A 23,587-nucleotide genomic window follows, 5' to 3' on the forward strand; every position below is an offset into this window, starting at 1 on the left:
CTAGTAAGTTTTACCTCTACATACTTAACCAAAACACATTCTCAAACCCTAAACCCATTACAACTCAATCGTCACCCTCACCGGTCCGATTTTCTGAAAACCGAGCGAACTGCATATAGCCGGACCGGTCAGTGGATCAAATAACGGTCGGACCGGTTTGACCGGCCGATCCGATCCGGTCTCAACAACATTGATACCAAACCTAACACAATTTATATAAAGTATTATTATATAAAAGAAATAAAAATCGCATAAAAATTAAACATACAATGTCTTCAAATATAAAACATAACACAAGATGTAAAATTTAAAAATAAAACATGACGTTCAAGTTAATAGAGCACATGATGTATAATAAGTTAAAAAAGCTAGACACAGGCTTTTAGCTTTGGTCTTTTCACGGATAATGGTAACCAGGTCATAGACACGACTATAAAGCCCGCATAATAAATAGTCCAACATTATTTTTTATGTATTTGTTTAAATGAGCAGAATTATACAATATGTAATGTTGTTATCAACTTATTTATAGCTATTGCATATAAGGGGGTGTTTGGTAGAGGGATTTGATTGGGGAGAAATGGAATTAGAAATATTTCTTTTGTTTGTTTTCCACTTTTCATTTCTATTTCTCTTTCTATTTCTCTAAAACTAGAGAATTCCATTTCTCTTTAAAACAAAGAGAAATCCATTTCTCAGCAGCCTCCTCATAGCATGTCACCACCTCGTCTCCGGCCACCACCTCGTCTCCGACCACCACCTCGTCTCCAAGTCTGCAACCGCCACCTCGTCTCCAAGTCTGCAACCACCACCCCGTCTCCGCCGTTCGCAGTGGTGAACACAGAGATGGTAACCGGTTGTAGGTTGCAGGTGGTACGGGTGAACAGAGATTAGGGTTTCAAGTGGTGGTTCGTGGTAGGTTAGGGTTTTCAGATGGTCGGGTGCTTGTGGTCGCAGGTGGGTGACAGTGGTGGTGGAAATCGGCGGTGGTTGCAGGTGGCTTCTGATTATCATCATCATCATCGCCACCACAACCACCACCACAAAATCTCCAAAGAGGCAGTGATGACAGATCTGAGCCTCCTTTTTCTATATCTTATGTTCCAAAAATTTGAATCTTTTTAATTTCTTGTGTACTGTGGTTGAAGAAGGGGGTTTGGTGGCGGCAGCCGGTGGTGGTGGGCTGTGGTTGAAGAAAGGGCTGTGGTGGTGGTGGTGCTGGTGGTGTGGGGCTGTGGTGGTGGTGGGGCTGTGGTGGTGGGGCTGCGGTGGTGAGTGGTGTCAGGTTGGGTGGAGGTGGGGTTGGGTATAGTAGAGTTCTCTGTTTATTTTCTCGTGTACCAAACAAGAGAAATGATTCTCATTCTCCATACCAATTCTCTTTCTCTACAATTCCATTTCCATTTCTATTTTCTTTCCATTTCCATTATCTGTACCAAACACCCCTAAAAGTAAATTTGTATTCAATAAAAAAATTGTAAGCAAGCCGAAAAACCACATACAACATTTAACGAAATGCATCTCACCCAAATGTTTTGAGATGTTTATAAACTTTTTCCCCCTCGTGATCAGGAAGGACATCAATACCTGGTCCAAGAACACATGATCAATGATCCAATTGCCGTATTAAGGATCATCTTCGAATGCCAGTTTCTACAAAATCATTCCATCATCATCATCTGATTCAATACCTTTACAATGGGTAATAATGCCATCTTATCTATGCTATGCCCTTTTCAAATTTTCATCTCCCTCTTAATATTAATAACGTAAATTTTAATAATACTAATCACATCAATCTGCCTAGGTTTCATAAACAACAATTTGATGATCCTAGCTTTTTTATGTTTTCTCTACCTTACCTTAGCATGCATTGAATTTTATTTGATCAACACATTTGATGCCACAATTTTAATTCTTTTTTTTTTTTTGCAAATTTCAAGCAAGTCATTACAAATTATGGACAAAATCTCATTGGCAATTGTTTGTTTACAATGTTGTTGAAAGCAATGGACTATGATGATTAATGAACATGCTTTTGTTTTCAGCCAAATGTAACGATGACAATTGTGCGGACTGTTGCTCTACCCACCTCATAGATGGAGATGGTACTATAAATGTAGCTGGACTCGAGAAATTTATGAAGGAAGTCAAGCTTTCCGAATGCGGACTTTCCTATGCCATTGTTTCCATCATGGGCCCACAAAGTAGCGGTACGTGTTTCAAACGCGACGGATTTTTGACATAGTTTGCATCAAAGTATCACTTTTTTAGTTATAGTCAACGCTTTTAGTGACACTTATTGTTTTGAACAGGGAAGAGTACACTTTTAAACCATTTGTTCTATACAAACTTTAAGGAGATGGATGCTTTTAAGGGAAGGCATGCATTTGTTCCATGCACTTATTAGTTCGCTTTTTATATAATGTTTGGTAAAGAATCTAACTGCATTGCGCGCGTATCGTATCAGGTCTCAGACCACCAAAGGTATTTGGATGGCACAATGCACGGGTATTGAACCTTGCACTGTTGTGATGGATCTCGAGGGTACTGATGGGAGAGAACGAGGAGAGGTTGCATACCGACACTTCTTTTTCATTAGATGAATATTATGCATTTAGTTTACTTCATCAATTATTTTCTATAAACCCATGTACATATATAGTACTTGGAGAATTATTGCATCCAATTGCAAGTTTGACTAGTATACATTACACAACAAGAACCTCACAAAAAAATAATCATATTTTGGGCTGTCATGTCTAACCTGTTAAATGAACATTTTGTGTTTGGGTTAACTTGCTTAGCCTGTTTAATTAAATGAGTTGCACTTGTGGGCCCGTTTAAAGCTAAAATAGAAAATTAAAAATATTATTTATAATGTCAACCAGCCAACCTGACACGATTGTCACCCCTGTGACCCATAGCTCACTTTTGCATTTTTTTTGTTTAGGATGATACAGCGTTTGAGAAACAAAGTGCACTTTTCGCTCTTGCAGTTTCAGACATAGTGCTTATCAACATGTAAATCTAGCAGTTATATATTATTTTAAAAGTTTTATAAACTTGTGTTTCATTCACATGTGGAATTTTGTATTATTAGGTGGTGTCATGATATCGGTCGTGAGCATGCTGCAAACAAACCTCTACTAAAAACTGTATTCCAGGTAATCATGTGTAGATCCTTCTTTACAAAACTATTGCCATATTGATTGTAAATTTCCCAAATGTTAAGTTATGATTCGCCATTTTCAGGTCATGACACGACTATTTAGTCCACGCAAAACAACTATGATTTTTGTCATACGTGACAAAACAAGAGTAAGTAGATTTACTGGTATATCATGTATCAAATTTAATCATCTTCTATGAAGGCGAAGCTAATATTATTTGGATATTTTTCTTTTTGTTTCTATAAAGACGCCTTTGGAAAATTTAGAGCCTGTCTTGAGGGAAGATATCCAGAAGGTAAAGTTCCGTTATGTCATACAAATTTATCATCTAATTTACTGATGCAGTCCTAAAATATTTTATATATGTTTGTTTGCCCCTAGATATGGGATTCTGTTCCTAAACCAGATGCACACAAGGAAACACCACTAAGTGCATTTTTTAATGTAAGATACTGATGATGTTATTCATTATCGTCTCTTGACAGTTTAATGATTCATATGATTTTTTCTTGCCAATCGGATAAGTAGATCGAAGTCGTTGCTCTTTCTAGTTATGAAGAGAAGGAAGATCAATTCAAAGAGCAGGTAAAGTGAAGTCCATACACATTTAACTAATTATTGTGGCATACTGGCATGCATTTTTCTTAATTTTTTATTATTTTTTTGTAAAAGGTGGCCAACCTCAGGCAGCGATTCCAACATTCTATTGCACCCGGAGGGCTTGCAGGTGACAGACAGGGAGTTGTTCCCGCTTCCGGATTTTGTTTCAGTGCTGAACAAATCTGGAAAGTTATCAAGGAAAATAGGGATCTTGATTTGCCTGCTCACAAGGTCTAACATTTTTCAAAGTTTATATTATATATGTATTCCAAAGTGTTACATTTCATTTCTGTTAAATGTTACTGCAGGTTATGGTGGCAACCGTACGATGTGAAGAGATTGCTAATGAGAAATACGCTGCCTTTTCTAAAAATAAGGTTCATTTTTTCATATCTAGTTAATTTTAGCTTTTAATAATATTATTTTTCTAGATTATTTTAAGTCAAAACTTAACTGTTTATTGCAGGATTGGTGTGAAATAGAAGAAGCCGTACAGTCTCAACTTGTGCCTGATTTCGGAAACAAGATAAGTGTGCTGCTTGACACTTGCTTTGCAGGGTATGCACATATCTACACCCTTAATGCATGTCTTTTGAACTTTTTATTTTATTTATTCTAATCTAAAAAACACTTCAGTTATGATGACGAGGCTGCGTTTTTTGAGGAAGGCGTTAGGAATTGTAAGCGGAAACAACTCACAGAGAAATTGTTGCTAGTAATGTCTCTTAACTGCAACAAATGTTTATTAAATATTGAAGAAACATGAAATGAATCTGACCCGATCCAAGACAATGTTCCTCGGTCTTCGAGATGAACGAACCACGACTCGATCTTCTTCTCCGGTAGCTTGAGATCTGCAATGGTTTTTGGGAGTGTAGAGGTGACTGCTAAGAAATCTCGAGGATCTCTTGTTTACAGACACAAAAATGGTTATGGTGGTGGCTCTTATTGAGAATCCTCTTTAATAAGGAGGTGGAGACCTCCTTATATATGGAGCCTCATGGCCACCATCATGGTACCCTAATGGGCCTAGCCCAGTTAGGGTTACCTCCACAAAACCCCCTCAGCCCAATAATGTTGTATTAGTCCATATAATAAAATAAGCCAGACATAATAAATTAAGGTCGTAAGCCGGGTTTAGTACCATACCCCTACAAGCCCCCCAAGTCCAGTGTTGCTCCTAGGCGTGCAAGCGTTTAGGTGGAGCGCTGGACTTCATAAGGTGTGTTAGGATATGAGGCGGTTTTTTCCCCTTTCTTCGGCCTTGTCTTTATTGTCTTTTAGTTTTGAGAGGTTTTCTCCATGATGGTGACATGTTGTGATCCTTATGATAATAATGGTGCACTGGCATGAATAAGATATAGCACGCATCATAACAATAGTGGCGCGGGGCCTGATAAAAGATAGAGTGCGCATCTCGATAATAATGTAATGCAACTTGCGTGCGAGGCAGCTTACGAGCTATAAAAATAATGAAGCTTGCGCGCGAGGCGACTTACGAGCTATAAAATAATGAAGCATGCGTGAGTTGCGGCTTATGAGCTATAATATGATGATAATGACTGGCCCACAAGGCCCTCTTCTACGCAGGATGACTATCCCAACTTGTTTTCAAAATAATAATGAAGGCACAAACGGCCAGATAATAATAATAATGTCATAGGTGCTTGTGCGACTCGTAGCTGAACCTGCAAAAATATATCAACTAAAAGTGGATGTATTACAAGGTTCCCATCCTCGGGCAAATTATGAGGTGTGCCCAACCTACGTTGGCGCGTGGCCGTTTGGGATATTATTAGGCTCCCGACCTTTATGTTTGGCACGTGGCCGTGTGGGATATTATTAGGCTCCCGACCTTTATGTTTGGCGCGTGGCCGTGTGGGATATTATTAGGCTCCCGACCTTTATGTTTGGCGCGTGGCCGTGTGGGATATTATTAGGCTCCCGACCTTTATGTTTGGCGCGTGGCCATATGGGTTTATAAGGATTCCCAACCTTTAAGTGTGGCGCGTAGCCGTTTGGGATATTATTAGGCTCCCGACCTTTATGTTTGGTGCGTGGCCGCAGATGCTGGAGCTTTCATGAGGTTGCAGAGGCGACTTACGTTGTTTTGATCCACTGACTTGCATTAGTGACCTGCGAATGTTCATAGGTGACCCGCGGTGTTCATAATGATCCGCGGTGATCGGTGTTCGTCTAATGGAGTGTTGATCTGAGGTGCGCGCATGCATGGAGGCGGAGTGGTGATCTAAGGTCACGTATGCATGGCGGCGGAGTGGTGATCCGCGGGCGCGCATGCATAGCGGCTGAAAGTTGAGCGCGCATGCATGGCGGAGAGTTGAGCGCGCATGCATTGCGGCGAGTTGAGCGCGCATGCACGGCGAAAGGTTGCGTGCGCATGTATGGCGTTGGAATCTTTCATAGGTGGAATGTTGATCCGCGGCTGCATGCATGCATCGTGGCGAAGTCTTCCACAGGTGGTGGAGTGTTGATCTGTGGCTGCACGCATCATGGCGGCGAAGTGTTGACGCGCGGCTGCGCGCATGATGTATGAAGGCGTAGTGCACTATCAGCAGCGGCACGCAAGCATGTCGGTGGAGTGCAACATGTGCATGGCGCGCATGCATGGCGGCGGATTGTTCATCTGCGGAAGCGCACGCATGGCGGCGTAGAGTTGATCAGCGGGACACGCATGCATGCACGGTGACGCGATGATCCTTAGCTCGCATGCATGGTGACGTATTGTTGAAACCCATCGGCGCACATGAACGGTGGTCGGGTGCTTACCTGCGGAGCTTGCAGGTGACCCGCCTTGGTCAGAGTTTGTTATGTCGGAGCACGGCGCCCATGAATGGTGTCGTCTTCCAAGCTCATATTGTACTATTTTTGACCCGCATGGGGTCGTCTTCCAACCCGCATGGGGTTTTGATCCGCGGTGCGCATGCATGGCGGCGGAGCGGTTACTCGCGGGGCGCGCATGCATTGAGGCGGAGTCTTCTGCGTAAAACCGAAGGCATGGAGTCGTCTTCCGACCCACATGGTGGTTTCCGCGGGCGCGCATGCATGGCGACAGAGTGATGACTCGCGGGCGCGCATGCGTCATGGCGGAGCATGGATATTTCCGCGGTGGCGGAGTTTTTCCGAGACTGTTAACTTTAGTTGCTCCGGTGGTGATGGAGGAGCACCGATATGCGTGTGTGGGGTACTCTTTCTTCATCACATAAAGGTAAAATTTTTGGGAATGATTAAAAGTTGGAGTGTGTTGTTTAGCGATGCGCATGCACGGTGGCGAGGTGTTGGATCGCGGTGATGCGGTGCTCGGCGCCAGCGCGTATGCGTGATGGCGCGCTGCTGCTTCATAGCGGTGGAACTCATGCATGGTGGCATGCACCATGGCGGCCAGATGGTTATCCGCGGTGGCGTGTACGCGTGGTGGCGCAATGACATTACCCGGTGGCGAGGTTCACTTGTCGTGGTGCGCATGAATGTTAGCATTGTATTGAACCACGGCGAGCGCATGCGCGGTGGCGGAGAGTTGTGCCACGGTGATCATCACAACTTGCGGCTTGCTTGCCGGAGCAGAAGGCGGCGTGGACTCTAATTGCCCGCCATGTTTTTGTTTTTTCCGGTGATAAGTTTTTCAATGAAATTCTTGGATGATGATAAGAAAATTGAAAACTGGACCCACCGGGTATTTAGGATCCTACCTCCACTAGTCCCCCTAGTCCAGTGCTGCTCCTGGGCGTGCAAGCGGTTAGTTGGAGTTCTGGACTTATTAGGAGTGCTTGTACGGTTTTTTGGACCCGGTGCTTCCCAAATGTACCTTTTTGCATATGTATACTTTGCTTCGGGTTATAAGAGGTTTAATAATGATGGCGTGTTGAGCGGAGCGGAGCCGCGTTCAGTCTTGTATTCGGCGCGAAGCCGTATGGGTTTATGAGGATTCGCAACCTTTAAGTTTGGCGCGCGGCCGATGGCCGTATGGGTTTATGAGGATTCGCAACCTTTAAGTTTGGCGCGCGGCCGATGGCCGTATGAGTTTATGAGGATTCCCAACCTTTAAGTTTGGCGCGTGGCCTTATGGGTTTATGAGGATTCCCAACCTTTAAGTTTGGCGCGTGGCCTTATGGGTTTATGAGGATTCCCAACCTTTAAGTTTGGCGCGTGGCCTTATGGGTTTATGAGGATTCCCAACCTTTAAGTTTGGCGCGTGGCCTTATGGGTTTAAGAGGATTCCCAACCTTTAAGTTTGGCGCGTAGCCGTATGGGTTTACGAGGATTCCCAACCTTTAAGTTTGGCGCGTGGCCTTATGGGTTTATGAGGATTCCCAACCTTTAAGTTTGGCGCGTGGCCGTATGGGTTTATGAGGATTCCCAACCTTTAAGTTTGGCGCGTGGCCGTATGGGTTTATGAGGATTCCCAACCTTTAAGTTTGGCGCGTGGCCTAATGGGTTTATGAGGATTCCCAACCTTTAAGTTTGGCGCGTGGCCTAATGGGTTTATGAGGATTCCCAACCTTTAAGTTTGGCGCGTATGTTACCCGCGGTGATCGTGTCGAAGCAAACTTGGCCTGCGGGAGCCGTACCTGACCGGCCATTTCTTTGCTCAGAGCGTACATGTGATCCGCAAAAGCCGGGTTTGACCCGCGGAAGCTTTCTTGTGACCCGCAGAGGTTGTACTTAAGCTGCTGGAGTTTCTCGCCATGACCCGCGGAGGTCAGATTTGATCCGCGGTTGCGCGTTAGTGACCCGCGGTATGTGAGGTTGGTCCCTTCCAACATTTAAGTTGCCTGCTAGAGTTATTCATTGATCCGCGGGAGTTCACAATGTGATCCGCCAATTATTATTTAGCGCGTGCGGCATGCTATGGCGGAGTTGAATCGCCGGAGCACGCATGCGGCTTGTTTGTTTCGCGAACGGCGTGGAGGTTGATGTTGATTGCGGAAGCTAAAGTTGACCCTTGAGGCTTTGATTGTGCCTTTGTTTCACGGGAACTTTGCTTGCGGAAGCAGAAGTTGATTGCGGAAGCTAAAGTTGACCCTTAAGGCTTTGATAACGCCACGCGGGAACTTTGCTTGCGGAAGCAGAAGTTGACCCTTGAGGCTTTGATTGTGCCTTGCGGGAACTTTGCTTGCGGAAGCAGAAGTTGACCCTTGAGGCTTTGATAACGCCACGCGGGAACTTTGCTTGCGGAAGCAGAAGTTGACCTTTGAGGCTTTTATTGTGCCTTGCGGGAACTTTGCTTGCGGAAACAGAAGTTGATTGCGGAAGCTAAAGTTGACCCTTAAGGCTTTGATAACGCCACGCGGGAACTTTGCTTGCGGAAGCAGAAGTTGACCCTTGAGGCTTTGATAACGCCACGCGGGAACTTTGCTTGCGGAAGCAGAAGTTGACCCTTGAGGCTTTGATTGTGCCTTGTGGGAACTTTGCTTGCGGAAGCAGAAGTTGATTGCGGAAGCTAAAGTTGACCCTTGAGGCTTTGATTGTGCCTTTGTTTCACGGGAACTTTGCTTGCGGAAGCAGAAGTTGATTGCGGAAGCTAAAGTTGACCCTTAAGGCTTTGATTACGCCACGCGGGAACTTTGCTTGCGGAAGCAGAAGTTGACCCTTGAGGCTTTGATTGTGCCTTGTGGGAACTTTGCTTGCGGAAGCAGAAGTTGATTGCGGAAGCTAAAGTTGACCCTTGAGGCTTTGATTGTGCCTTTGTTTCACGGGAACTTTGCTTGCGGAAGCAGAAGTTGATTGCGGAAGCTAAAGTTGACCCTTAAGGCTTTGATTACGCCACGCGGGAACTTTGCTCGCGGAAGCAGAAGTTGACCCTTGAGGCTTTGATTGTGCCTTGCGGGAACTTTGCTTGCGGAAGCAGAAGTTGATTGCGGAAGCTAAAGTTGACCCTTAAGGCTTTGATAACGCCACGCGGGAACTTTGCTTGCGGAAGCAGAAGTTGACCCTTGAGGCTTTGATTGTGCCTTGCGGGAACTTTGCTTGCGGAAGCAGAAATTGATTGCGGAAGCTAAAGTTGACCCTTAAGGCTTTGATAACGCCACGCGGGAACTTTGCTTGCGGAAGCAGAAGTTGACCCTTGAGGCTTTGATTGTGCCTTGCGGGAACTTTGCTTGCGGAAGCAGAAGTTGACCCTTAGCGTTCATAAAGCTTCATTCGCAACGTGGAAGCAAAAAATGACCCGCATGAGATTATAGTTGATCCGCGGGGAGCGATTTTGATCCGCGGTTGATTGAAGTTGACATGCGGGGGCTATGGCGGAGAGTAATCGCCGGGAGCGCGCATGCATCCCGCTGTGGCGGAGAGTAATCGCCGGGAGCGCGCATGCAACCCGCTGTGGCGGAGAGTAATCGCCGGGAGCGCGCATGCAACCCGCTATGGCGGGGAGTTGAGCGCGCTTGCATGGCGGGAGTTGAGCACGCATGCATGGCGAAGGGTTGAGCGCGCATGCATGGCGAAGGGTATAATTTATTTGAAACCCCAAAGTGGGATAATATTGATGGCTATTATTTTGAGGCTATACACAACCTGTCATTCTCCTAGAAGATGCCTTTCCACATGAGTCAAAGATATGCAAATATGATGGTACCCACTGCAAAAAGAATTGTACCTGTGTATTCCTTTTTTACACCCAAATTTTGCTTTCTGACTATAGATCTAGAACTTATTCCAGCATTGAACACTGAAAAATCAGATCTGGATCCGGCACCCATTGCGTATGAACGCAGATCTAGAGAGACAAACAAGAATATCGAACGTAACTGTTGCTCAAACGGAATCAGATCTGAAGGAATTAGACCCAGATCTAACCTCCGTCACTCTAGAAACACAGATCTGGACATGAAACGGGGAAGATTGAGGTGTGGTTCGTTACCGTCCCACGGATGGCGCCAATGAAGAAACATGAAATAAATCTGACCTGATCCAAGACAATGTTCCTCGGTCTTCGAGATGAACGAACCACGACTCAATCTTCTTCTCCGGTAGCTTGAGATCTGCAATGGTTTTTGGGGGTGTGGAGGTGACTGCTAAGAAATCTCGAGGATCTCTTGTTTACAGACACAAAAATGGTTATGGTGGTGGCTCTTATTGAGAATCCTCTTTAATAAGGAGGTGGAGACCTCCTTATATAGGGAGCCTCATGGCCACCATCATGGTACCCTAATGGGCCTAGCCCAGTTAGGGTTACCTCCACAAAACCCCCTCAGCCCAATAATGTTGTATTAGTCCATATAATAAAATAAGCCAGACATAATAAATTAAGGTCGTAAGCCGGGTTTAGTACCATACCCTGGAAATATTATGATATATTATATGTTTATATCAAAAATGTTATCATCTTGTGTTCTGTCTAGCTTGTTGAACCGGCTTATCAATCAACATTGCAACACATGAGGTCCGAGACACTTGAAAAATTCACAAAAGCATTTGAAGACGCGTTGAGTAAAGGACAAGGGTTTCAACTTGCTTCCCATGATTGCACGATATCAGTAATGAAATCATTTGATGAACAATGCAAAGGTATTGAATGTGAATTTAGTATTATGATGCCATATTGTTGTACTAATACATATGAATGAATCTAAAGGTGCCATTATCAAGCAAGCTGACTGGGACACATCCAAAGTGAGGGCTAAAGTCTCTCAGGATATCGAGTCACATATTGCGGATGTCCGTAATTCCAAACTGTGTGATCTTATTGCATTATATGAGGTAATTAATAGCAGATTAATTTCACATATTGATGCTTTTTTATAAGATAAATACCAGCACTAGAGGTGATATTTGACCCGTTTACTTATGATGGGTTGTTCAGGGTTGTGTAATGATTTGAATATCACCCAAAGTCTTTTTAAAGCATACAATCTTTTAAATCATTTTATTCATATACTTGTGTTATTATTGTGATGCTATCAACCTAGGGGTGGCAATTTCTGACACGACACGAAAATAATCAGGTTTTGGGTTGGGATATATAACGCATTTTAAAAAATGGGTCTTGTTTTGGTTGGCCTATTTAATTAAATGGGTCGTGTTAGGGTTGACCTCTTTTACCCGTTTAGTTAAACAGGGTGACATACCAACCTGTTTAGTTAAACAGGCCAACCTACTAATCTGTTTATGACCCGTTTACCCATTTGTTTCCAGCCCACCAACTCAATTAACACATTTACAACTTGGTTATCACCCGCCAGCCCGTTTGGCACGTTTACAATAGGGGGCTAAACGGGCCGGTCACCGGTGTTCGGATTACACGATTTAAAGTGCCTGTAGGTTCGTGTTGATGGTTTTGACACATAAAAATATGGGTCCTGTCCGGGTTGAACAATTCAACCTGACACAATTGACACCAGCCCGGCCCGTTTTGACATGTTATTCCCCACACTAAACCACCTTGTTTAACCTTGCATCCTAATGATTATTCTGCAGTCAAACTTAAAGAATGCATTACACGGGCCTGTGGAAGCTCTTCTAGAAGGGGCTGCTGCTGATACTTGGCCCACAATCCGGAAGCTTCTAAAAAGTGAGACGAAAACCTCTCTGTCTAAGTTCAATAAAGCACTTGCTGGTTTTGAAATGGATGAAGATGCAAAGCAAAATCTACTAGCAACATTGGATTGTTATGCAATAGATGTGGTTGAAGGGAAGGCTAAAGAAGAAGCTGGTAAAGTTATACATAGCATGAAGAAGAGGTATTGTGCTTGTAATATCATTGCATCAATCCAAACTAGAGGTGGCAAGCATGACTCGTATACCTGTAAATGGGTCGATTTGGGTCATGTTTTATTTTTAATAGGTTAAATGGTTTAAGCTAAATTTGAATGAAAATAACTAAACAAGTCAAACGGGTTGAAAGTCATGATTGGATATTTAAATGCACAAAGGACATCGTTATGCTAATCATATTTAACTCTTTACTCTCTAGTTATTATAACTTTAAAAAAATATACGCATAAAAAAGTGTTTGTGGGTTGGCCCAACCCGACCAGACAAATTTTGGCCTGCACTACATATATATATGTTTTTAACTAGTGGTGTAAACAGGCCGGGCTGAACCTGAACTCGTTTAACTTACAGGAGCTCGAGCTTGGCTCGTTTTGAGCACTATATCTAAAGCTCGAGCTTGGCTCGTGAGTATATTTTCAAGCTTGAGCTCAGCTCTGGCTCAACTTGTTTATCATTTATGAATTATTCATATACATTTATAATTATTTTTATAAATGTATATATGTGTGAACCCTCGGGTGGGCAAAAGTGAAATTGCACTAATTTTGACGTTATTTTACTATTCTCGTGAAAATAACGTTAAAAGTGGCTGAAGGTTAATCAGGCATCATTTGGTGGCGTTGATAGCCGAAAGACAAGGGTACATGCACCATTCGGCGGGTGTCCCGGTGGTTGAGTGTTATGTGCCTTGTGTCCAAGGCTTGATGCAAAACTACTATCGAGCCAGGGTCTCACAAGAAGCAACCTCTCTATTCCTACGGGGTAGAGGTAAGATTATCTACATCTTACCCTCCTTACCCTCCTCAGACCCTACCATAGCTTTGCTATTGGTGGGATTTACTGAGTATGATGATGATGATGATGGTTATTTTTATATATTTAAGTATAATTATTTTGCCACCTCTTATCCAAGTAATTTTACCTGTGTACTTTCTCATATCCTAATAAACTGAACACACAGGTTTACAACAATTTTCAACCATGATAATGATTTAATGCCACGAACTTGGACCGGAAAGGAAGATATTCGTGCAATTAATAAAACTGCTCGCACCGCTGTAAGAATTATTGGATTATATAATGCATGGTTAAAAAACAAGTCCTATTTTATCATGCATAAACATCTTTCAGGCTTTGAAGTTGCTCGCTGTGTTGGCTGCTATTCGTTTGGAGGATTATGGCGATAGAATTGAGACGACACTAGTCCAAGCGTTAGCGGACCCCACCAACGCCCCGGATAAGAACTCCAACTTGCAAAACCCTTTGGCCACAAGCAAATGGGAAAAGGTATCACGACACTTATCATAATATTTGTTCATCTATTGCATTATAAAAATGATCCTTTTATTGAAGACGTTGGCGGTTATTTTGTTTACTCCCAGATTCCGGACTTAAAGACATTGATAACTCCTGTCCAATGCAAGACTTTGTGGAATCAGTTTCAGAAAGAGACAGAATATGCTGTTACTCAAGCTATAACAGCTCAGGTGCCATTTTAGTTATTTTAGCAGTCACAAGGTTACTTTGTTACTAGGAAGTTACATATATTTGATGATATATGACACATATTGTAGCTATATAATGCTTTCTTTTTGCGGTTTATTTCATCTTAAATTTTTTTTTGTCTTCTATTTTCAATGTTTATCAGAAAGCTAACAAGCAAAACAGCAGTTGGCTACCACCTCCATGGGCTATACTTGCCTTGTTTGTGCTCGGATTCGACGAATTTATGACTCTTTTGAGGTTTGTTTTATTTAATCGTGTCTCCGTCTTCATATTCTCAATCATTATTACTAAATCCTGGTCATTTTTTTGTCTCGCTTTCAGGAATCCGTTGTATGTGCTCGTTCTCTTCGTCGGTTTTCTGCTTGTGAAAGCCTTATGGGTTCAAACAGGCATAGGTTCTGAATTCCAAAATGGCATGGTGTGTGTTAATAACTAACTTAACTGTTATTTTCATTTTGCGGGTCCCGTTTACTTAATAATGAGCCAAATTTGATTATTTTTCTCTTTGATGGGTCAGACAAGTAAAATAAAATAAAAATGGCCCAAAAGGAACGGGTCCGATGCATAAAACCTTCTAAACTATTTTATTAAAATAGTCAAATTATTACTAAGGTAATATATTTTGTCTACTTATCATATTTGTCACAATAATTATCTGTAAAACGTTCAAAAAAATGTATGTCAAGTCAATATGGCGTGACCCATACGCAAAATTACCTTTTTGACTCTTTAGCCGCCCAAGATACCACCTCCAATAAACAAATGGAAACTAAACTTGACTTTGTCTCTAACTGCTTGTTTTTCTTGTATGAATTGTGCCTCCAGCTTGCAGGGCTTCTTTCTTTAACCACCAGGCTTCTTCCCGCCTTCATGAGCATCCTCAGAAAACTGGCGGAGTTGGGAAACAGAAGAAACTAACAAAAACCAATGAGTCAGTTCATTGGGTAAATGAACTTCTAGATACATACATACAACTATAGTTGTTTCTATAGTTTATGTCAGGTTTTCAGTAACATGTCCAATGAACGTTATTTTATTTTTAGACATTTTTCATGGTGATTTTACTACGATAATCATGACAACTTAGAAGGTATGGTCCTAAGAATATACCTTCTCAGTTACAATACTTTGTTGTGAAATCAACCTCATATTCGTATTATATTGTACAAATATTTGTTTTATTATATTTAATAAGGATTTACACCTTTGCTTTACTTGAAAAATCATTTGTTTACAAAAATAATCTCTGGCCTGTTATTAGAAACTTCTTAAAGTTATAGTTTATATTGATTGATTAGGTTTTCCTTTATTAAAATAATCTAATATTATCTATGAACAAGAAATAATTTAAAATCATGAAAAGTCAAACCGAATCAGTGTTGACCAGTTGGGTTTCGTGTTAATGTTTTTGTCTTTGGTTTGATGGGCTGGCCCACAAAAGTTAAAATAAATGGACTGTTTCGTTCATGATCTTGACTAATATCGAATCAGGCTAAAAAGTAAAACCCTTTATGTTAAAAAAGAAAAAAAAGTACTAAATAGATGAAAACATAAATTGTTTTTTTACATGAATATGTTTTAATAAACTTTTATAATAGCACACAATTAAATCTTATAAGTTCACAGTTATCATCTTAAATGTATTTTTTTTTAACTTTTCTAATGTATCAATTGCTAATTATTACTTTGAAAAAAAAGTTACAAGGATGATTTCAATGTCATACACAAATTTTAATGTTTATCCTTAAATAACATAAATCACATTTTTAGACTGAATAATTCTAAAACTTTGTAACGGCTTTGACCCTTAGAATCATAGTGTTGGAGAACTGTATCTTCTATCATTAAATATGTCATGCGTTACGCACACTAAAACGCGTTGACGTCAAAAGTGTTACAAAGTTTCAAACCATGACGAATGTATACGCAACTTCCAATCCTTAAAAAAAAAATAATAATCTAAAACACGCCTATCACATGCATCATCCATCCATTTAATTCGTTATATTCTTGGTCGGTTTTATACATTAACATTTATAATAAGTATTCCGTAATAACTTAAAGTAACACTAGTTTCTCTTATTAAGCTGTTTGTTTATATGATATGCTACACTGAATAAGATACTTTATGCTGTTTTGATATGGTAAACTAATGTTGTAAATCTAGAAGAATAAATATGAATTTGTTATATTATAATTAAAAAAATAATATATATATTTCTAGAATAAATTTTTAAAAAAAGTGAAGAACAAGAGGTAGAGGCTCCCACCCACCCCATGATCTGTCAAAAGAGAAGGGTTTAGTTGAGCGTTGATGGCGTCCACTTGCCTCCAGAATCACCAATTTGCAATTCAAATACTTATACTCCAACTCCCTACACAATAATAATAATAATAATAATAATAATAATAATAATAATAATCATATTCCAGTCTAAATGCCTTTATTCAATCACGCATCTCAATTCCACCTTTTTCTCAGTCAATCTCTCTCTCAAGTGCACTTTAAGCAATCGACCTGGAACAGAGATATCACAGGCAGTTTGCTAATTTCAATACTCCGATTGCTTAATTAATAGCTGATATATGTTTTGTTTTGATTTCACCTTAAGTTATCAATCGCTAGGATACAGTCGATGTTTACGGAATGCTTGTGCTTCATTTTCATCATCTTGTCGTTGATGCTTACTGTTAGTTAGATAATTAGATATTAATTAGATGTTTTACTCTATATTAGACGTTATTGATTATCCGATTTCATGCCGGAAGCTCGATTTAGCTGTTTAATTAGATTATACTTGTTTTAAATGTACAGAGACCTAGCCTAGGTCACCTATGGCAAGGTTACTACAGAGAATTGTGTAAAGGATTGGTACAAGTAGTTGCTAGTACGGCGCGGTCAACTAGTCACTGTAGTTTGCTAATTAGCTAGGTTAAGTTGTTGAAATGCATGTGCTTCATTTTCATCGTTGTCGTTGATCCTTACTGTCAGTTAGATAGTTAGATTATTATTGTTTTTCCTGTACAGAGAGTGAGGGCAAGATATTTGGGGAAAGCAAGGATTAGTTGCATGTAGCATAAGTGTGGTGGCGGTGCTGCAGTTTTAGTAAAATTGTGTAAATGTGCAATTCCGGTGAAACTGTCAGTGATCATCCGATTGGTTTTACCTGAATTGCTTGAGTTTGATCATTCGATGTTCATGCAGTATCATGAATTTTGCAATTGTCAGCTCGATTTAGCTGTTTAATTAATTATAATTAGATTATCCTTGTTTTGCCTGTACAGAGAGCTAGGGCAACATAATTTGGGGGAAAACAAAGTTACTACAGAGAACTGTGTAACGGATTGGTAGAAGTGGTTTCTTGTATGGTGCGGTAGTTGTTGTAGGTAAGTTGTTGAAGAGGTTTGTATTAGTTGCATATAGCATAAGTTTGGTGGTGCTGCGGTTTTAGTAAAACTGTGTAAATGCACAATTCCGGTGAAACTGGGAGTGATTTTAGTTTATAGAATATAGCTGCTGCCATGGCCACTGAGGTTCCTTTCTTGTCTGGTCAATGGATCAAGCAAGAACCACATTCGGTTTTGAAAGATGGTGCGTTGGTTGGAAAGAGTCCAATGAACAACATATCTGTAAGAACGGGTGAAGAGTTCTCAATTGAGTTTCTTCAGGACCGTAGTAAAGTAAGTCAAGTTCATAAGGGACATGATAAGGTCCTGAGGAATGGAAACCATCAGATTGGTTATGAGGAACTTAGGGTTATACTTGGGTTGGAGAGAGTGGATTCTGACATGGTTGAAAACGTTGCTGAAAGAGGATCTCGTTGTAGGTCGAACGCTGTGTTAGGATCAGGTGTTTCAGATGATTCTCAAAGAGGGAAGATTAAGTTTATTTGTAGTTCTGGTGGTAAAATTCTGCCTCGGCCCAGTGATGGAAAACTGAGATATGTGGGAGGTGAGACGCGTATTGTTTCGATACAGAAAAATATTTCGTGGGAAGAACTTGTAAAGAGAACCACTGAATATTGCAACCAGCCTTATACAATCAAGTACCAGCTTCCAGGTGAGGATCTTGATTCTCTTATATCAGTTTCTTCTAATGAGGATCTTCAGAATATGATAGAGGAGTACAATGGGCTTGGAGATCTTGACGGGTCAACACGACTCAGAATATTCTTGATTCCTTTAAGTGAATCTGAAATTACATGTGCAATTGAAGCCAATCCTAATCAGCAGCAGAATCCAGATTTTCAATATGTAGTTGCGGTTAATGGAATGGTTGATCACAACCTAACAAGAAACAATGATTCACATTGTTTGACACATGAAGATGGAAATGCTTTACCTTCTACAATGAGCTTTGTACCACCACAGACGCCGCCAACTCAGGTGAAGTCTGTTATTTTGCAAGAGAAGTCTGTAACTGTCAGGCAAAATGAGAATGTGAATCCACAAGTTGTTATTGAGATACCGAGTGTGAAACAGCCTGTTTTGTACAGTCAGACAGATCAGTTGAAGAGAGTGCATGATGATGCAAATTGCATAGATGTTGGTGTGTACAAAGTTTCAAAGGAAAACATACCAACTTTTTATCAAGCTGGTCCTTTTTCAGACAATAACTCATCTGCAACTACCAATGGTGACATCAATAAAGCACTTACGGTCAATTATGAGCAGGGGAACAACACGCCACGGGGCCATAATCCTGAAAAATCGCTACCTGATCTACTTTCTGGCTTATCTGATAACATGTCTCTTGAGCCTGCTGTTCAACTGTCAAGTTCACATCAGAAGGTAACAAATAACCAGGAGCCTATGCTAATAGGTTCTGATAACTCAGGGCTAGAGTCACCATTGTGTTTGGGTACTTTGATGCAGAATCCAACAACAGGTGCTGGTTTGATGAGAGAAATTTCACTGATGGATGAAGATTTCTTTAATTACACTAAACAGGAAGTTGGTAACGTGGGTCGTGAAGGGTGTTATGGTAATATGCAGAAGGAAGTCCCATCTATCAAGGATAAGAAAGAAAACCAACTGGAGTTGGCTGATCTTTTGGGAGATGTGACTGATTCTGCAGATTGTTCACATGTGTTGGATGCAGTCAGCACTGAAGCTCAACCCTCAAATGCAACCGAAGCTGAGAGCACTTTCTTAGATTCTAATGTTGAGGTATGAACTTTTCTATGAGATATTAAGATTAATGTATAAACTAGAAAATCCATTTTGTAGCTGAGGTATTTCCATATATTATGCAGGAGGCTGCAACAGATAATGGTTGTAAAGAGGGCCCGTTCAACAATGCATTAATAGCTGAAATGGAAGCTGATATGTATGGACTCCAGGTATGTTACTGACCCACTGTCCTTTATCATTGCATAATTAGCAACTAGTTATAACAAAAAGATATAAATGGACATCATATGCAGATAATAAAAAATGCAGAACTCGAAGAACTAAGAGAGTTGGGTTCTGGTACATATGGAACTGTTTTCCATGGCAGATGGCGCGGGTCAGACGTCGCTATCAAAAGAATCAAGAAAAGCTGCTTTGCTGGCAGATCATCTGAGGAAGAACGGCTGGTAGGTCACAAATTTACCCATTTGACTTATTGACGTTATTGATTTACTTTTATGTTTTGCAGACTAATGACTTCTGGAGAGAAGCACGAATTCTTTCAAATCTTCATCATCCAAATGTGGTAGCATTTTATGGAGTTGTACCTGATGCAGTTGGTGGAACTTTAGCTACCGTTACTGAATTTATGGCAAATGGATCACTTAGAAGCGTCTTAATAAAAAAAGATAGGTAAATTTGAATTAACTATGATGAAATATTATTCTCGTCTGTTTCCTTAATTGGCTAGTTTTGATGTCATATGCAGGTCACTTGATCGACGTAGAAAACTTTTAATAGCCATGGATGCAGCTTTTGGAATGGAATATTTGCATTCCAAAAATATTGTTCATTTTGATCTGAAATGTGACAACTTGTTGGTTAATATGCGAGATCCACAACGACCTGTATGCAAAGTAATTAAAACTAGCATACTTATGGTATTATATTACTAGAAAAAATATAACTCAAACAAATCTAACTCAAATCGACACGTATGCAGGTTGGTGACTTTGGATTGTCAAGGATCAAAAGGAATACTCTTGTTTCTGGTGGTGTCAGAGGTACTTTACCATGGATGGCACCTGAATTATTAAACGGCAGCACAACTAACGTGTCTGAAAAGGTTAAATTTTGACATATCAACATAACAATTATTATATTAAACAATTTTAGTAATTAATCACTATTCTTTTTTTTTATATGGGCAGGTTGATGTGTTTTCTTTTGGCATCACAATGTGGGAGATTCTAACTGGTGAAGAACCTTATGCAAATATGCATTGTGGCGCAATCATAGGTAATTTTACATTGTTACTTTAGGTACTTTCTAGAAAAGTAATTCTTACAATGATAACAGGAGGGATAGTGAAGGATACTCTTCGGCCTATAATACCTGACCGGTGTGAACCTGAATGGAAGAAGCTGATGGAGGAGTGCTGGTCCACGGACCCCATCGTCCGGCCTTCGTTTACTGAAATAACGAACCGGTTGTGGACCATGTCTAAGACCCTTCAAGCAAATGGAGTCAAAAAAGGTTCCATGGCTAAGTAACTAGTTATCACATTGTGTTTTTCATTTTATACCCTGCATCCTTTTATATGGTATTCATTTGATTAGTTTTTTCTTGTATTTGTTTGATTTTTTTCTTGTTTTTACACGCGTCTTGTCATTTATTTGTTCTTTTTAAAATGAAAATGGCTTCTTATTAATACAATAAACTTCAACAAATACAAGAAAGTTAGTCATACAAACCCGAAGTAAAGAACTATGAGAACCACAAGAAGTATTTGTCTCTATTGGTTTAAATATTATACCGGTGCTTATTATGGTTGATTCATTATTTAAAACTGCTTTTGCAGCGCACATAAAGAGTATTTTAGATATCTGGTTAAAAGATATATTTTTATTTAACCGTTTGATAAACTTAAGTACTTAACATTATCTTTAAATATAAAGTAAACTCGATAAATATTAAATCGAAATAAGCAAGTGTCAAGAAACACCATTGTTTCAATTTAATGGAATGGGGAAAGAGATGAGTTGACATTTGAATTTTGCTTTCCAAAGCATATAGCTTTTTTATCACTGGAATTGTGATGTTATGACTCAAAAAGTTTTATTTGGGGGGGAATAAAATTTGGCAAGATTTAATGGGTAGTCAAAATGGACACAAACTTTTGAATATGACTCAAACTGAAACAAGTTAATCTACACTTCATACAATATGACCAACTACATTGAATATCTCTTTTTAAGGTTTTGGTTTTCATAATTGGTTTTCAAGTTAGAAACCAAAAATATTCACTCCAATCATCGAATCATTTCTCGTTTTATAAAGCAAGAAGTATCGTTGATTCGTTGTTCATTATGGGTGCTATTAAGGCAACCTTATTGGCGATTAAGCTAATTGGTCATGAAAAGAAAGATAATAAAAAGAATTCAAAAGGTTTATTATAACTGGATATTAAGTAGAGTGAAATAAGACTTGTCAATTAGAGAGATTAACTAGCGTCTTAATAGAAAAACATACGCATTTGAATTTTCAAGGGACTATAATCTAAACTTAACAAGTTACCAATGGCTATAATTTGTTTTGCTCTACAAATAAACATTCATTTTATATTGTACATAACGTCAATGCTATTCACAAACTAACATAATATCTAGGTAGTAGATATTAAGTAATTTGATTTAGGGTTGCTTACGAGCCAGCCTGGCTAGACTCGGTTTTAAACCCAACTGACTTATAGCTCGACTTGGTTTGATTTTTAAAAGATAATTTAATACACACATTTCAAGTTATCATTTAACTGTTCAAAAAAACATTATAAACCACCTTTGGCTCCACTCTTTTACAGACCAAGCATTCGAGTTGGCTTTTTTCAAGCGGGTTTCCATCAAGCGCCAAGCCACGAATATTTTAGATAGCTCTTTGACTGATTAGTTAAATGTGTTAAATATAAATAGAAATAGAATGACCAAAATATATTTACACTGCATTCTTTGAGTTTTTTATTTAAGGATTTGAAAAAAAAAGAGATAAGAAAATTTTCTTTTTTCATTCTTGAGTTTTTTTTTTAAGAAAAGAAAGAGAATGAAAAGAAACGCTGGGCCTTTTTTCCTTCAAAATCTTCCGGCCAATTATGGCATGATTGTGAATGAAAGTTTATAGCTCATTACAATATTAATAAATTACTCTATCTCGATTCTCTTTTCCATTTGGCTATGAGGACATAATTGTAAAATTATAATTTTTTCTATCTTTTCCTTACGGTCTAACTCAAGAATGTAATTAATATTTTCTTTTCCTTTCTTTTATTTTAACTCAAGAATGGTTTTTAAGTATATAATTTCTTTTTTTTTCTTCTCTTGTCTAATCTTATCATTTCTTTTCCTTGTATTTTAAACCCGAGAATGTAGTGTTAGTCATCAGGTTTTATAATAATAAAGAATCTATATCTATCTATAATATATATAAATGAAACCCCTAAAATCCTACGTGTCGCGATGTGGTTGCTCCCTCCTTTTATGGAAGCCATCAGATTGCTTGATTTTTAAATGAAGGTCTCTCAATGATTTAACCCAAATTCATGGGTATGAGTCTTACCAAAACCAGATAGCTCTTAAACGGGTCATAACATCTCATTAAATTAAAAATTAATCTTACCAATTATTTGATATGAAAATCCTATAAAATAAGGATATACTAAAATTTAATATCCAATTTAAAAAAAAGATATTATTTATAATTAATAAACAATTTTATAGTAAAAAAACATAAGCGGGTCATGGGTCACCAAATCCAGATAGCTTTTAAACGGGTTAAAAAATATTATTTATTTATGAAACCCTTTTATCATCGAACCCTAAGTATATTATTAACTTTCTTACAATAAAGAAAATTAAATCCAAATAATAAATATTAAAAAACGAAAAATGTAAAACAACCCCGTAATATGGGGGATAAAATCTAGTTAATTAATATTTTTACTTGATGGGTCATTAATAAAATGGTATACGATTGATGGACTTAGTCAACTAAATCTTGAACATAGAAAGACGTCATACTAGTGTGTTGCGTTTTATTTGAAAAGGGGTTTTACAATAATTTATAATCATTATTTGAATAGCACCAAGTCTTAATCAAATGATTTGGAGACCAAATGGATTTGGTAAACCAATGTATTGAAGTCATCAAAACCCATAGTTGGAGTAAAACTTGGTGGTTTGCCAACATGTTTGAAGAGCAATTTAGGTGCATGACTATACATCAACGATCATTAGCAAAACCTACCCACCCCTTGTTCTTTTCCTTATATATTTATTTATTTCTACATTTGCTTCACCATTTTTTAAAATTATTTTTATAGTCAACATTTTTTTATGTTTTGTATTTACAATTCTCAAAAGTTGATTTTTTTTTAAAGAAAATCATAAATTTTTTGAAAGTCAAATTTTGTAATA

At 39.3% G+C, this 23,587-nt stretch overlaps 2 protein-coding genes across 2 annotated transcripts; both read left to right on the plus strand.

The window, feature by feature from the left end:
* Positions 1-2,048: 2,048 nt before the first annotated feature.
* LOC143551929 (protein ROOT HAIR DEFECTIVE 3-like) lies at positions 2,049-14,927 on the plus strand (the record flags this gene model as incomplete). Its single annotated transcript, XM_077042269.1, has 22 exons — positions 2,049-2,213; positions 2,316-2,382; positions 2,471-2,573; positions 2,954-3,024; positions 3,104-3,167; positions 3,256-3,321; positions 3,421-3,468; positions 3,555-3,617; positions 3,702-3,758; positions 3,846-4,004; positions 4,082-4,150; positions 4,240-4,331; positions 4,410-4,488; positions 11,132-11,297; positions 11,365-11,489; positions 12,207-12,469; positions 13,465-13,561; positions 13,635-13,790; positions 13,886-13,990; positions 14,152-14,246; positions 14,331-14,427; positions 14,835-14,927. Coding segments are annotated over 22 exons (2,300 nt in total), but the record flags the coding sequence as incomplete, so codon positions are not given.
* Positions 14,928-17,147: 2,220 nt separating this feature from the next.
* Positions 17,148-20,674, plus strand: LOC143551930 (RAF-like serine/threonine-protein kinase 20). The gene is made up of 8 exons (XM_077042270.1): positions 17,148-19,178; positions 19,265-19,351; positions 19,436-19,588; positions 19,651-19,814; positions 19,891-20,038; positions 20,125-20,247; positions 20,333-20,420; positions 20,481-20,674. Exons 1-8 carry the CDS (start codon positions 17,532-17,534, stop codon positions 20,672-20,674), a joined length of 2,604 nt encoding a protein of 867 aa, XP_076898385.1. The 5' UTR covers positions 17,148-17,531.
* The last annotated feature ends 2,913 nt before the right edge of the window (positions 20,675-23,587 follow it).

This window comes from Bidens hawaiensis, unplaced genomic scaffold (assembly GCF_021521415.1).
Source record: "Bidens hawaiensis isolate Kalapana, Puna unplaced genomic scaffold, B.hawaiensis_p1.1 tig00016744_1, whole genome shotgun sequence".
Classification (NCBI taxonomy): Eukaryota; Viridiplantae; Streptophyta; class Magnoliopsida; order Asterales; family Asteraceae; genus Bidens; species Bidens hawaiensis.